Source organism: Oncorhynchus mykiss, chromosome 8 (assembly GCF_013265735.2).
Source record: "Oncorhynchus mykiss isolate Arlee chromosome 8, USDA_OmykA_1.1, whole genome shotgun sequence".
NCBI classification, from domain to species: domain Eukaryota; kingdom Metazoa; phylum Chordata; class Actinopteri; order Salmoniformes; family Salmonidae; genus Oncorhynchus; species Oncorhynchus mykiss.
The window spans coordinates 27,129,845-27,146,418 of NC_048572.1; the positions used below are offsets into that span (position 1 = coordinate 27,129,845).

The 16,574-nt window shown below is 42.6% G+C and overlaps 1 protein-coding gene across 8 annotated transcripts in view; it reads left to right on the forward strand.

The window, feature by feature from the left end:
* Nucleotides 1-16,574, forward strand: part of LOC110529722 (nesprin-2) — a 233,020-nt gene that overhangs the window by 118,686 nt on the left and 97,760 nt on the right. For 6 of the 8 annotated variants that reach the window (XM_036985202.1, XM_036985205.1, XM_036985203.1 and 3 more), the window contains 6 exons: nucleotides 421-606; nucleotides 3,179-3,301; nucleotides 3,460-3,642; nucleotides 10,865-11,002; nucleotides 11,360-11,461; nucleotides 15,908-16,021. In XM_036985202.1, coding sequence (XP_036841097.1) covers nucleotides 421-606; nucleotides 3,179-3,301; nucleotides 3,460-3,642; nucleotides 10,865-11,002; nucleotides 11,360-11,461; nucleotides 15,908-16,021 — 846 coding nt within the window. The remainder of the gene's footprint in view (nucleotides 1-420; nucleotides 607-3,178; nucleotides 3,302-3,459; nucleotides 3,643-10,864; nucleotides 11,003-11,359; nucleotides 11,462-15,907; nucleotides 16,022-16,574) is intronic. The other 2 variants (XM_036985207.1, XM_036985209.1) reach the window with 1 other exon arrangement.

Sequence of the window (16,574 nt, forward strand, 5' to 3'; positions counted from 1 at the left end):
ATGCAACAACAATAAGAAATAATAAAATATAAGAATACGAACATAAAGTAAATGGTAGAAGTAGAATAGAATACATTTTTTTAGCATAAGTATTATACAGGCAGGCACAATTTATTTAGTCTAATATTTACATGTATTTTGGGGAAGGGGGGATTGGGGGCAAGAGTTTAAATTGTGCAGTATTTTGCAATCATAAGAGTCTGGTAGCAGAATTTGGGATGTGTGTGTGTAGCATAAGTGTGTGTGTGTGTGTGTGCTAATTCCAGTTTAAGTGTTCAGCAGTCTTATGGCTTGTAGATAGTGTATGTGTGCTCATGTAGGTATGTAAGTCTGTGTTTCTAGGTATGTGTTTGTATGTACATGTATGTGTGCATGCGGGTGTGCACTCATGTGTCCATGTTCTGTAACCCCACATCACAGATGGTGCTGGATGACTCGGAGCGTATCCGGGCCACTCTGGTGGGCTTTGGACCTGTGTTGGTGGAGATCTCTGCTGTGTGTCACACCACTGCTATGGAGGATAAGCTAGTCCAGACCGAACGCCAAGTCACCGCCATGCAGCATAACATCATGGGGCCATTGGACCAGCTGCTGCACGTCACTCCGGTAAGACCCTCCATTGCAGTGGTTCTCAATAGGGGGTACTAGTAGCTCCAGGGTCAAGTTTCCCCTAGGTACAGATATAGGATCAGACTCCACTGATAATGGTTAAGGTTAGGATTGGGGCAAGGGAGTCTGAGTGAGTGTAACTGTGAGCGTGATGCTTCAAACTGGGTGTTTGTGGAAAGAGAGTAAGGTTGTCTATCAACAGCCTCAATAGAAGAGTTTCACCCTCCCTCAGAATGCATTGTGTCTCCTCCCCGTATTACATTTAATAAGAACTGCTGTGGCTAATGCTAGTGAGTTTCAATGGAACATTCCACTGCGTGTCTAGGCTAAATCTGATCGAGCACACTTGGTCTTGGTCTGAAACAGAAAAACAACTCACACACAAACTTTTGATGCTAATAAATTCATTTCTATTGATCATTTTGTATTTATTTTATTTAACCTTTATTTATAACATTTATTTAACTAGGCAAATCAGTTAAGAACAAAATCTTATTTACAATGACGGCCTACCAAAAGGCAAAAGGCCTCCTGCCGGGAGGGAGGCTGGAATTTCAAAAACAAAATTGGGGGACAAAACACACATCACGACAGCAGATACACCACATGAAGAGAGACCGAAGACAACACAGCATGGAAGCAACATGGCAGCAGCACAAAATGTGGTACAAATGTTATTCTGACACAGACGACAGCACAAAGGGCAAGAAGGTAGAGACAAAAATTGAAAATTCAAAAGAAATGAATAAATAGTACAGAAAATATTTACTAAAGTATGAAAACAAAGGAAAGAAGATCATTTTTCTGGGACCGCCTCTCTCTTCATGGCATGTCTTTTCCTTTGGTTTGTCTTGAATAATTTAGGAGCTATTTTTCATCCCCTTTCTCTTTTGTCTTCTTTTTGTTTTAAAGCAACAGTTCATCCTAATTTCATACTTTTTTAATGTTCTTCTTGCCTTAGAAGTAGTTTATGCTAGGAGTAACTGCAATGTACTGAGTGTAATTTGCAGCCACCCCTGGCCTATAGATTACTTCCTTTGTAGAAACATTTTAAAGGAAGAAATAATGTTGGACTAACCCTTTAAAAGTAAATTAAATTTAATACAGTGGTAAAGTATACAAATGCTTTGGGAACATTTATAAGAACATAGTCCTGTTGCATTCGGAAAGTTTTCAGACCCATTCCCTTTTTCCACATTTTATTTTAAAATAGATAAATAAAAACATTTCCTCATCCATCTAAACACAATACCCCATAATGACAAAGTAAAAACAGGTTTTTAGACATTTTTGCAACTTTATTAAAAATAAACAGATACCTTATTTACATAGGTATTCAGACCATTTGCTACGAGTCTCGAAATTAAGCTCAGGTGCATCCTGTTTCCATTGATCGTCCTTGATGTTTCTATAACTTGATTGGAGTCCACCTGTGGTAAATTCAATTGATTGGACATGATTTGGAAAGGCACACACCTGTCTATATAAGGCCCCACAGTTGACAGTGCACGTCAGAACAAAAACCAAGACATGAATTCAAAGGAATTGTCCGTAGAGTTTCGACAGGATTGTGTCTTGGCACAGATCTGGGCAAGGGTACCTAAACATTTGAATACATTTGCAAACATTTCAAAAATCTTGTTTTAGCTTTGTCATAATGGAGTATTGTGTGTAGATGGATTTTTTTTTAAAGTTAGCCATTTTAGAACAAGGCTGTAACGTAACAAAATTTGGAAAAACTCAAGGGGTCTGAATACTTTCTGAATGCGCTGTATGGTTGGTTGCACGAGGGGGAACTTTGAGCAGAGCAAAGTGATTGGGGTTACAGTAGCAAAAAAAGGTTGAACACCACTGTGCTGTTCTATCCCTTCAATAGAAGTTACTACGTGAAGTGAAAATGTCTGACACCTGTTATGGTAGGGGTGGGCAATGATATCGTCTCGAGGGCCACATCGGGGCGGCAGGGTAGCCTAGTGGTTAGAGCGTTGGACTAGTAACCGAAAGGTTGCAATTTCAAATCCCCGAGCTGACAGGGTACAAATCTGTAGTTCTGCCCCTGAACAGGCAGTTAACCCACTGTTCCTAGGCCGTCATTGAAAATAAGAATTTGTTCTTAACTGACTTGCCTAGTTAAATAAAGGTTAAAAAAAAAATCAGGATATCAGAATTCACCAGAGGACCGCACAGATTTTTTTAGTTAGTCAAAAGCAATTTGCAGGGCCCGAAAAAGGGCAGCTATTTCAAAAGGTATTGGTCCATTACAATGTCGACATCATTTCTATCTCATTTTAGACATCCAAGAGTGGTCTGGAGTACGTACGATACCATTATAATGTCCTAGTATCATCCCATAGCGATCCTACGTTATTACCAGAAGCTTTCAGACCGGTATGTCAGGGGGTTTGGAATAACAGAAGACAGCAAAATACAATGGATGATAAAGCAGTATTCTATCATTTCTATTCCATTTATGAAACTGACTTGTGGTGCTTTTCATTTTTGAGTTTGGTTTTTGCTTTCGAGCTTTTGCTTTTCTCTGGAACATTCACAGCATTGTTGCTATTTTCAGGAAGTGGATGCCATTGAAGCAGAGGTGAAGACGATGGAGAAAAATGTGACCAAGATCAGAGCTATTTTATCCTCCACTGACACATTGGACATCTCACTTGAAGAACACCTCAACAACCGGCAGGTGGGACAAGAGTGTGTTAAGTGTGTATAAGAGGATGTGTACATAGCCATTCATGTATGTTTGTCATTTATATGATTTAGAAATGTTTTTGTTTCACACGTGCACACATCTTGTGTATGTGCTTACTGTATTGACCTCTCCCTCCTTGTTCTGTCTAGGTAATCCTGGCCAACATCCAGTCTATGCAGAGGACAGTGGGGGAGATCGAGGGCTGTAAGGCTGAACTTGGACTACCTCAGGGGGCAGAAGAGACACTGAGTGCCTTCCCCAGAGCTGTGCTACTCCTACAGCCCCTCCAAGAGTTGGAACAGCTGACACAGGAGCAGAGTAGAGCGTTGGAGGTAGGAAATGTTCTCACAACGTCTCCACAACATCTCCACGTTTCAACAACATTACTAGACCGTGTCTCCAATGTCCACACAACGTTACGGCAATGTAACAAATGTGCCCCCAATGTTGCCAATATTGTCCCCAAAGCCAGGCCCCTCTCCATTCAAGAAGGGTTCAGTAAAGTTCAGTGATAAAAAATAGAAAATGGGTAACATTCATTTTGGTTCAATGAAGTTCCACACACAAGTGTTCCGTGCCTTAGCTCCTCCACCATAAAGGAACATTTGAAAATATTTGCCTGCACTTAGCCTCTGCCCAAGCTTTCAAAAACATTATCTTTTGTCATGATTTTGGTTGCCCAATAGGGGGCGATAGCATCGTATGATCTTCAGTTTAGAATGCAATTTGATTATTCAGCTGTGTTTGCTAGGGATCAGGCCCTCGAGGACTGGACTTGCCCAACCCTCGTATATCACAATGTTTGATGCGTACATAATCACAATAGGACAACGGTTGACATCGCCCAACCCTAATTGATGCTTTAAAATGAGCTAAATGTGATCGATCCCCAATATAAGACAGATGATGCCAGTCACAAAGCTCACATCCTTATCACCTATGACTGCCAAGTACTTTTGAACTATGTATCGACAGCTACTGACTTTGACCTTGATTTCGGCTCCTACTTCAACTGCGGATCAGCTGTTCCCTTGTCAACACCGGACCCTACTCCATTGTTCGAGCAATCCAACAAGAAAAGTCACGGGAGGAGGACTGAACTCCTTGTTATATTCTTAAAGTTTTCCAAAAGGGTTTTTCGGCTGTCCCCATAGGAGAAGCCTATTTTTTTCCTGGTAGAACCATATTTGGGTCAAGGTAGAACTCTTTTGGGTTCCATGTAGATCCCTCTGTGTAAAATGTTTTACATGGAACTCATAATGGTTTTTCAAAGGGTTCTCCTATGGGGACAGCCAAAGAACCCTTTTAAGTTCAAAATAGCATCTTTATTTCTAAGAGTACAGACTCAGATGCAGAGAAAATTGTCTGGCACTTCCTTCCGTTTTATTGGCAAATGTCCAGTCACTGGAGAACAAGATGGATGAGCTCTGTTCGAGAGTTTCCTACCAACTGGGCGATATGGTAATGAAACTCAAATGTTTCTCCGTGCTTCGTCGTAACCGGACAGCGGACTCAGGCAAAACTAAAGAGGGAGGGATGTGCCTCTTTGTAAACAACAACTGGTGCGTTGCTTCAAGTTTGAAGGAATTCTCAACCTTTTGCTCACCTGAACTATAAAACCTCATGGTAAATTGCAGACCTTTTTATCTACCAAGAGTTATCATCTATAATCATCACTGCTGTTTACATCCCACCACAAAATGATAATGGCTCGAAGCAGACACTCAGCGAGCTGCCGAGGGCCATTAACAAACAAGAAAATGCACACCCAGAAGCAGCTTTTATAGTGGGCAGAAACTTTAACGCGGGAAAACTGAAATGCTTTTAACCCCACTTTTACCAACACAAGAGGCGCTAACACTCTGGACCACTTACTCTATCCACAGAAACGCATACAAGGCCCTCCCTTCGGCAAATGACTCCATCCTTCTGCTTCCTGTTTACAAGCAAAAACTCAAACAGGAAGTACCAGGGATGCGCTCAGTACCGAAGTGGTCCGACGAAGCGAACGCTAAGCTAGAAGAATGCTTCGCTAGCACAGACTGGAATATGTTCAGAGATTCATCCAATATCATTAAGGAGTTTACCATCAACGACTTCTTCCCCACAGTGACCCAACATATGTACCCTAACAAAAAGCCATGGAGCTACCAATTTCAAGGAATGGGAAACGGACATGAATCCTTACAAGAAAGACCGCTACGACCTCAGACGAGCCATCAAACATGGAAAACGTCAATATAGGACTAAGATACAATCCTACTACATCCACTCCGCACTTGTCGGATGTGGCAAAGTTTGTAGACTATTACGAATTACAAAGAGAAACCCAGCCGTGAGTTGCCCAGTGACGCAAACCTCCCAGACAACCTCTCAGACTATGCTCACTTCAAACACTGAGCTAGGCATGAGAGCCCCTGCTGTCTCGGATGACCGTGTGATGTTGCTCTCCGTGGCCGATGTGAGTACGACTTTTTAAATAGGTTAACACTTGCAAGGCCCCTGGGCCAGATGGAATACCAGAGCACGTTCTCAGGGGGCATGCGCGGACCAGCTGGCAAGCGTCTTCACTAGGGTTGCAAAGGGTCGGAAAGTTTCCAGTAAATTTCCGTAAATATCCTGTAAATTTACCATGGGAAGTTAAGCCCAGGAATTTTGCTTAAATTCATCAAAATGTTAGCTTGTAATAGTGAACCTTTTTTGTGGGATACACATGGCAATTCTAGGTCTTGTGGCATATCTTGGTTAAACTATCCCCAGTTCAATGGAATTTCAACTCTCTGCATGCACAGTGCATTCTTCCATAACATGTACAGCTGATTCTCAAGATCTTGCACACTATTGAGATGCTATTGAGCCCACACTACTACACTGTCTGAGCCAAGGACTACATGCTTTCTGGTAAGTTTTGATTACAACACTGGGTTTTTGTGAATATATTTTAAATGACATACATAATTTTTTGTTAACTAGTAAATAGTAGCCTACAGCAAAGTGTTTAAATAATGTATAACTTGTTAACAATTTCTGGTAGTTCGTTTTTGCTACCATGTGGGTTTTAGTTTGCTAGAGCTTGCTAACTGAGGAGTGTTAATTCACCTGTTTCCATACATGTTTCCTTTTAAAACATTTCTCTTACAAAGGAGTTTTTTAATCTAACTGCTGAACTATTTATCTGTACATGGAATTGTATTTGTTGTTTTTTTCATCATTTTTTTTCAAATCTTTACAGGAAACTGCCACGGGCACTATCTGATGTGTGGAGACATTTCACTGCAGCTAATGTAGAAGGAAAAGCGATGTACATTTGAAAATACTGTGCCAAATCATATGTGAAGAATGCAACAAAGATGCAGAATCATCTGGCCAAGTGCATAATGTTCCCTCAGCGCTCACAACAAGCAGCCTCTGACAAAAGTCCCTCTACTTCTATTTGAGGTGAAAATTATGAATCAGACACCTTATCTATAGCAACAGCTCATGGCCCTCCTGGAATCAGAAGGTTTTTTAAATCAATGGAGGAACGTAGTCAGAGCAATGCTGATGAATGTCTTGCTCGAGCTGTGTATGCAACTGGTTCACCTCAGATGCTCACAGGCCATGTGTATTGGAAGAAATTTCTGAATGTTCTTCGCCCAGCATAAACCCCTCCAACCAGACATGCTTTATCTACTCATTTGCTGGATGCGGAGTTCAACAGAGTTCAAGTGAAGGTCAAGCAAATCATAGAGAAAGCAGACTGTATTGCAATCATCTCTGATGGGTGGTCAAATGTTCATGGGCAAGGAATAATTAAATTCATATTATCCACCCCTCAACCAGTATTCTACAAGAGCACAGACACAAGGGACAACAGACACACCGGTCTCTACATTGCAGATGAGCTGAAAGCAGTATTTGCACTGGTGACAGACAATGCTGCGAACATGAAAGCTGCTTGGTCTAAAGTGGAGGAGCTCTACCCTCACATCACACCCATTGGCTGTGCTGCTCATGCATTGAATCTGCTCCTCAAGGACATCATTGCACTGGAAACAATGGATACACTTTACAAGAGTGCCAAGGAAATGGTTAGGTATGTGAAGGGTCATCAAGTTATATCAGCAATCTACCTCACCAAGCAAAGTGAGAAGAATAAGAGCACCACATTGAAGCTGCCCAGTAACACCCATTGGGGTGATGTTGTCATTATGCTTGACAGTCTCCTGGAGGGGAAGGAGTCTCTCCAAGAAATGGCCATATCACAGTCTGCCGATATGGACAGCCCCATCAAGAGGATCCTCCTGGATGATGTATTTTGGGAGAGAGTGGTAAGCAACCTGAAACTTCTGAAACCTAGAGCAGTGGCCATTGTACGGATTGAGGGAGACAATGCCATCCTGTCTGATCTTCAGACTCTGCTTGCAGATGTAAGAGAACAAATCCGTACTGCCCTGCCCACTTCACTGTTGCTCCAAGCAGAGGAAACTGCAGTTCTGAAATACATCAAAAAGCGTAAAGACTTCTGCCTGTAGTCCATACACGCGTACATGGTGGACCCCAATTATGCTGGCAAGAGCATCCTGTCTGGTGCAGAGATCAACAAGGCCTGTGGTGTCATCACTACCGTGTCTCGCCACCTTGGCCTGGATGAGGGCAAGGTTATTGGCAGTCTGGCGAAGTACACTTCCAAGCAAGGGCTTTGGGATGGAGATCCAATATGGCAGTCGTGCCAACATATCTCATCAGCCACCTGGTGAATGGAACTTTGTGGATGTAGGCTCTTTCCCCTGTTGCCTACATCATTCTCCAAATCCCACCAATCAGCCACCTCAGAGCGCAACTGGTCATTGTTTGGGAACACACACACCAAAGCACTCAACAGGCTGACCAATACAGAGGTTGAAAAACTGGTGGCCATCTGGGCAAATTTGAGGCATTTTGAGCCTGACAACGAGCCATCCTCAACAAGGTTGGAAAGTGACAGTGAAGATGAGGCCTCAGTCTGATGTTCAAGAGGTGGACATTGAGGATGTCCAGGGAGAAGACATGGAAGCCTGAGTGGAAGAGAACCAAAGCTTTAGTTTCTAGACTATCATTTTACAGATGTATGTTGAAAACATTTTTGGGAGATGCGATGGATCATTGGGGATCATTCAATATTCCCTTTCTTTTGTTGTTCAGTGAAATCATCCCATGTGAAGAGTCAACTCATTTATTTTAAATTCAATTCGTAACTAAACATGTTTTTTTATTTCTATTGGAAGGATTTAGTCATTTGCAATTATGTCTATTTATGATAAGATAAGGTTTATGTTTCTGTCTCCATATGATAAATATATCCAATGCAAAAAACATCTACATTTAAATGGTATTAATATTAATTTGCATGTATTTATGTTAATTCCCATATTTTCCCGTTAATTCCCACGGAAAGTTTCCACCTCTGAATATTCCCCGAAATGTGCAACCCTAGTCTTCACAGACATTTTTAACATCTCTATGTCCCAGTCTGTAATCCCAACGTGATTCAAGCAGACCACCATTGTCCCTGTTCCTAAAAACTCAAAGGTAACTTGGCTAAACGACTATCGTCCCGTAGCACTCACATCTGTAACCATGAAATGCTTTGAAAGGCTGTTCATGGCACACATCAACACCACCATCAATATATGGCACATGGAAACCAAACAAGTGTGGTCTATGGTGATTGGTGGGATGTGGTGAGAGTGGCTGAGGGTTGGGATTAAAGAGCTGAGGTCTATGGTGATAGGTGGGATGGGCTGAGAGTGACTGAGGGGTGGGATTAAAGAGCTGAGGTCTATGGTGATAGGTGGGATGGGCTGAGAGTGGCTGAGGGGTGGGATTAAAGAGCTGAGGTCTATGGTGATAGGTGGGATGGGCTGAGAGTGGCTAAGGGGTGGGATTAAAGAGCTGAGGTCTATGGCGGTAGGTGGGATGGGCTGAGAGTGGCTGAGGGGTGGGATTAAAGAGCTGAGGTCTATGGTGATAGGTGGGATGTGCTGAGAGTGGCTGAGGGGTGGGATTAAAGAGCTGAGGTCTATTTTGATAGGTGGGATGGGCTGAGAGTGGCTGAGGGGTGGGATTAAAGAGCTGAGGTCTATGGTGATAGGTGGGATGGGCTGAGAGTGGCTGAGGGGTGGGATTAAAGAGCTGAGGTCTATGGTGATAGGTGGGATGGGCTGAGAGTGGCTGAGGGGTGGGATTAAAGAGCTGAGGTCTATGGTGATAGGTGTGATGGGCTGAGAGTGGTTGAGGGGTGGGATTAAAGAGTTTATGTTTGGTAATGTATTATTGCTATGTTACTGCTTTATCTAAAAGTACCATGTAAAATGTATGTATATGTAGCAGAAAAGCAAGATAATTGTCCTCCGAAGAAGGGGGGTGGTGGAGGGGTTAATAAAAAAATGATATATAAAAAAAACACCATCACAGACATCCTGGACCCACACCCATACTGCCCCAACACATCCACAGATGACGCAATCTCTATTGCACTCCACATTGCTCTCTCACCATCCGGACAAGAGGAATGCCTACTGTATGTGAGAATGCTGTTCATTGACTGCAGCTCAGCATTCAACACCATAGTCCCCTCCAAGTTTATCACCAAGCTCCGGACCCTGGGACTGAACACTTCCCTCTGCAACTGGATCCTGGACTTTCTGACTGGCCACCCCCTGTTGGTGAGGGTAGGTAACAACACATCTGTGATGCTGACTGCGTCAAAGCTTGGTTTTGAAACTGCAGCGCATTCGATCGCAAGGCGCTACAGAGGGTGGTGCGGTACATCACTGAGGCCGAGCTCCCTGCCATCCAGGACCTCTATATCAGGCAGTGTCAGCGGAAAGCTGGTGAAATTGTTGAAGACCCCAGCCACCCAAGCCATAGACTGTTCACCCTGCTATTGCACGGCAAGTGTTATGTGGTCTTCTTCCCCCAAGCTATACGAACGCTGAACAGTTAATCAAATGACTACCCAGACTATTAAATTGAACCTGTTTTGCACTGACTCTCTTACACTGACTCTATGCACACTCACTGGACTATACTCACACACTCACAACTACTTACACTCCAACACACACACACCATATACGCTAACAAAACACACATGCATATTGACGCCACACACACAGACATGCACACACTTTCACACTCTTCACATGTGCTGCTGCTATTCTGTTTATTATCTATCCTGATAGCCTAGTCACGTTTACCCCTACCTACATGTTACCTCAACTACCTCGTACCCCTTCACATTGACTCAGTACTGTTACCGTTTTCTATTTTTATTTGCAAATGTTCTTACTTTTGAACTCGGCATTGTTGGAAAAGGGCTTGTAAGTAAGCTTTACACAGTGAAGTCTACACCTGTTGTATTCGGCACATGTGACAAATGCCATTTGATTTTATAATCGAACTTTATCAATGTACCAGCAACAGTCATTTTTCAATCTTTGGTCATCCTACTTTGATTTGGTTTCATCCAAATACCATCTAATTTGATGAAAAGCATGATTTCGACCTCTCTAATCTCCTCTGTATCCACAGGGCAACATGCGTGAAGTGAGGGAGGCTGAGGGGGTCATCCCATCATGCAATGTGTGTGTGACAACAGAACCCAGTGCCCTTATCTTAATAAGTACACATCAACGGAATACGGGTCCACCGCGGATCACCGGACATCAGGTACAAGCTTGCATGATCAACCAACATTTTTATTTTACGTACACAATGTTACCCTAGTGCACTATGTAGGGAATACTATGCCATTTCGGACTCACCCTGACATTAGAAGTGACATGTGTTTGAATAACAATGTGCGGGCACTCTTAACACAGTGTTTCTCATGGTCTTGGATAGCTACAGGGTGTGCAGTCTTTTGATCCAGTCCAGCATTTCAACATACCTAAATGAGGTAATCAACTAACTATGAAGTATGTGGTGTTTCAGTGCTGAGCTGGAACAAAGGACCCGACTTGTTGACCACTTCTCTAACATGTAACTAACAGCCAATGTTAACCCTTTCCTAACCCTGTTGTGAAGGAGGATGCCTCAGAAGCATGCCTCTCTGAGGAAGAGGAGGAATACGAGGATGAAGATCATCACTCATCATCCTCTGACACACTCACATGCAGTTTTCCTGAGGTAAAGATAAAATAAAACAAAAACCTAAAACACAAGATATATCTTTAACCCATTCTAGTTTGTTGGCTACAGCCACAAATTATTATTTTAATCCCACCTCTGCTCCAATTTAATTGACTCCTCATTTATTTGCCAGCTCCATTTTGGGACTTGATCAAAATATTACAGTAAAGAGTGGGGTTAGGGCTAAGGGCTAACATTTAAAGTTAGTGGTCGTAATGTGGTTGTTGCACATAGAGTGGGATTGTTCTATGCCTCCAGAAAACAGGAAGTACACTACTTCATGCAATTTCTGACTTATTCCTTTCATCATGTCACTATTGTACGGTGTTCATAGCAACACACTTCCTTTGAAGTTACGTCTCCTGCAGTGGTCACCTACAGTTCCCTCATTTCTTTGAATGCTATTCCGTGTGGGCATGCAACCGAATTTACCCTTTCCCTTTCCTCTTTAACTGTGATATAGTTTCGTTTCATGATCATCTTACTTTGCAATATTTCATGTTTTTTGAAGTTATTGAATGTTTTCCTCTGATGTCATTGTAATGATAGTTTAAAACACTTCAGCGAGCAGGCCTTTCTAATCAACCGGTCCCAGGTATCCTGGAAATATATTGACCTCATTCCATCAGTAGAGGATGCCTGGTTATTCTTTAAAAGTGCTTTCCTCACCATCTTAAATAAGCATGCCCCATTCAAAAATGTTGAACCAGAACAGATATAGCCCTTGGTTCACTCCAGACCTGACTGCCCTTGACCAGCACATAAACATCCTGTGGCATACTGCATTAGCATTGAATAGCCCCCGCGATATGCAACATTTCAGGGAAGTTAGGAACCAGGCGGTTAGAAAAGCAAAGGCTAGCTTTTTCAAACAGATATTTGCATCCTGTAGCACAAACTCCAAGAAGTTCTTGGACACTATAAAGTTCATTGATAATAAGAGCACCTCCTCCCAGCTGCACTGAGGCTACCGATAAATCTACAATTATCAATAAGCATTTTTCTAGGGCTGTCCTTTTTATTTTACCTTTATTTAACTAGGCAAGTCAGTTAAGAATTCTTTTTTTCAATGACGGCCTAGGAACAGTGAGTGGGCAGAACAACAGATTTGTACCTTGTCAGCTCGGGGGTTTGAACTTCCAAACTTCCGGTTACAAGTCCAACGCTCTAACCACTAGGCTACCCTGCCGCCCCTTGCTTTCCACCTTGCTACCACCCCGGGCCAACTCTGCATCCCCCACAGCACCTTGCCCAACCCTCCCCCATTTCTCCTTCACCCAAACCCAGATAGCTGATGTTCTGAAAGAGCTGCAAAATCTGGACCTCTACAAATCAGCTGGGCTAGACAATCTGGACCCTCTTTCTAAAATTATCTGCCGCAATTGTTGCAACCCCTATTACTAGCCTGTTCACCCTGTCTTTCGTATCATCTGAGATCCCCAAAGATTGGAACGCTGCCACGGTCATCCCCCTCTTCAAAGGGGGAGACACTCTAGACCCAAACTGTTACAGACCTATATCTATCCTACCCTGCCTTTCTAAGGTCTTCGAAAGCCAAGTTAACAAACAGATTTAGAATCCCACCGTACCTTCTCCGCTATGCAATCTGGTTTCCGAGCTGGTCATGGGTGTACCTCAGCCCCGCTCAAGGTCCTTAACAATATCATAATCGCCATCAACAAAAGACAGTTCTGTGCAGGCGTATTCATCGACCTGGCCAAGGCTTTCGACTCCGTCAATCACCCCATTCCTATCGGCAGACTCAACAGCCTTGGTTTCTCAAATGACTGCCTCGCCTGGTTCACCAACTACTTCTCTGATAGAGTTCAGTGTGTCAAATCGGAGGGCCTGCTGTCCGGACCTCTGGCAGTCTCTATGGGGGTGCCACAGGGTTCAAATCTTGGGCCGACTCTTTTCTCTGTATACATCAATGATGTCGCTCTTATGGCTGGTGATTCTCTGATCCACCTCTACGCTGACGACACCATTCTGTATACTTCTGGTCCTTCTTTGGACACTGTTAACTTCTTGATGCACCCATCCCCTTAGCGGGATCATTTTCATCAACCACCGCTGAATTGCAGAGCGCCAAATTCAAATTAAATTACTAAAAATATTAAATTTTCCTGAAATCACAAGTGCAATATAGCAAAACAAAGCTTAACTTGTTGTTAATCCACCTGGTGTGTCAGATTTCAATAAAGCTTTTCGGCGAAAGCATATGTTTATGGATGCACATCTCTCTCAGTAGACAAAATATTAATAACAGCTAGCAGACAAGTGGATTGGTCACGAAAGTCAGAAAAGCAATAAATTAAATCGCTTACCTTTGATCTTTGGATGTTTGCACTCAGGAGACTCCCAGTTACACAATAAATGTTCCTTTTGTTCCATAAAGATTATTTTTATATCCAAAATACATCCATTTGGTTGGCACGTTATGTTCAGAAATCCACAGGCTCGAGCGGTCACGACATCGCAGACGAAAATTCCAAATGGTATCCGTAATGTTCGTAGAAACATTTCAAACATTTTCCATAATCACTCCTCAGGTTGTTTTTACAATATGTAATCGATAATATATCAACCGGGAATGTAGCTTCTTCAATAGGAGAGAGAGAGAAAATGGCTGCTCCAAGCTGTTAAGCATACAAAACGCTGCTGGCACCCAGCCATACAATGACGCTATGTGATCTTTCTCACTCATTTTTCAAAATAAAAGCCTGAAACTGTCTAAAGACTGTTCACACCATGGGGAAGCAATTGGAAAAGGAATCTGGTTGATATCCCTTTAAATGGAGCTTTCAAAATAGAGGCCACTTACTGGTTTGATTTTCCTCAGGTTTTCGCCTGCAATATCAGTTCTGTTATACTCACAGACAATATTTTGACAGTTTTGGAAACTGTAGAGTGTTTTCTATCCTAATCTGACAAGTATATGCATATTCTAGATTCAGGGCCTGAGAAATAGGCAGTTTAATTTCGGTACGTTTTTCATACAACATCAAAATACTGCCCCCTACACTCAAGAGGTTAACTAACCTCCAGATGAGCTTCAATGCCATACAACTCTCCTCCCGTTGCCTCCAACTGCTCTTAAATGAAAACAAAATTAAAAGCATGCTCTTCAATTGATCGCTGCCCGCATCTGCCCACCTGCCTAGCATCACTACTCTGGACGGTTCTGACTTAAAATATGTGGACAACTACAAATACCTAGGTGTCTGGTTAGACTGTAAAAACTCCTTCCAGACTCATATTAAGCATCTCCAATCCAAAATTAGATCTAGAATCAGCTTCCTATTTCGCAACAAGCATCCTTCACTCATGCTGCCAAACATACCCTCGTAAAACTGACTATCCTACTGATCCTTGACTTTGGCGATGTCATTTACAAAATAGCCTCTAACACTCTACTCAGCAAATTGGATGCAGTCTATCACAGTGCCATCCATTTCATCACCAAAGCCCCATATTTTACCCACCACTGCAACCTGTATGCTCTCGTTGGCTGGCCCTCACTTCATATTCGTCGCCAAACCCACTGGCTCCAGGTCATCTATAAGTCCTTATAGCCCCGCCTTATCTCAGCTCACTGGTCACCATAGCAGCACCCAACCGTAGCATGGGCTCCAGCAGGTATATCTCACCGGTCACCCCCAAAGCCAATTCCTGCTTTGGCTTCCTTTCCTTCCAGTTCTCTGCTACCAATGACTGGAACGAATTGCAAAAATCACTGAAGCTGGAGACTCATATCTCCCTCACTAGCTTTAAGCATCAGCTATCTGAGCAGCTTACAGATCATTGCACCAGTACATAGCCCATCTGTAAATAGCCCATCCAACTACCCCATCCCCATATTGTTATTTATTTTATTTATATATATTTTTGCTCATTTGAACCACAGTATCTCTACTTGCACATTCATCTTCTGCACATCTATCACTCCAAGGTTTATTTGCGAAATTGTAATTATTTCGCCACTACGGCCTATTTATTGCCTTACCTCCCTAATCTTAATTAATTTGCTCACACTGTATATAGACTTTTCTATTGTGTTATTGACTGTACGTTTGTTTATTCCATGTGTAATTCTGTGTTGTTGTTTGTGTCGCACTGCTTTGCTTTATCTTGGCCAGGTTGCAGTTGTAAATGAGAACTTGTTCTCAACTGGCTTACCTGGTTAAATAAAGGTGAAATAAAAATATATAATTAAAAAAATGTGGGCCTTATAACAGGGTTTAAGTTTAATATGTTATACTTTTACTGATTGTCCTACCTCGACATCCCTTGGACACTGTCAGAGGCAGCTGCCATTCAAGAGCCCTGTCTGCCACACACACTCATAACACGTGTGTGTGTGTGTGTGTGTGTGTGTGTGTGTGTGTGTGTGTGTGTGTGTGTACATGTACTGTGTGTGTGTACATGTACTGTGTGTGTTAGGACCCAGACGAGACTCTTAGCCACCAGGAGCTGGCAGAATCAGTGGCTACATCCACACACTGGCTCCAGGATAGTGACGCTATGTCTGAAGCCCACATCGGCGCTGTCACTAAGGTAAGCAGACGTTAGGAAGTCCTCTACATGTGGTAGTTTTTCCTTATTAGCAGTCACTAAAGGTTTAACAGTTGCTCTCTTGGTCTGTCTGTCTGTCTGTCTGTCTGTCTGTCTGTCTGTCTGTCTGTCTGTCGAGTAACACTTTATAATAACGTTCATTTGAAAGCCATTAATATATAATTTACTAGGCATGTGTTAATGATTTATTTATTATACTGAACAAAAATATAAACGCAACATGTAAAGTGTTGGACCCATGTTTCAAGAGCTGAAATAAAAGATCCCAGAAATGTTCCATAAGCACAAAAACATATTTCTCTCAAATTCTGTGGACACATCTGTTTACTTCCCTGTTAGTGAGCATTTCTCCTTTGCCAAAATAATTCATCCAATTGACAGGTGTGGCATATCAAGAAGCTGATTAAACAGCATGATCATTACACAGGTACACAGGTGCACATTGTGCTGGGGACAATAAAAGGCCACTCTGGGGCATTGTGTCACACAACACAATGCCTCAGATGTCTCAAGTTTTCAGGCATGCTGACATGCA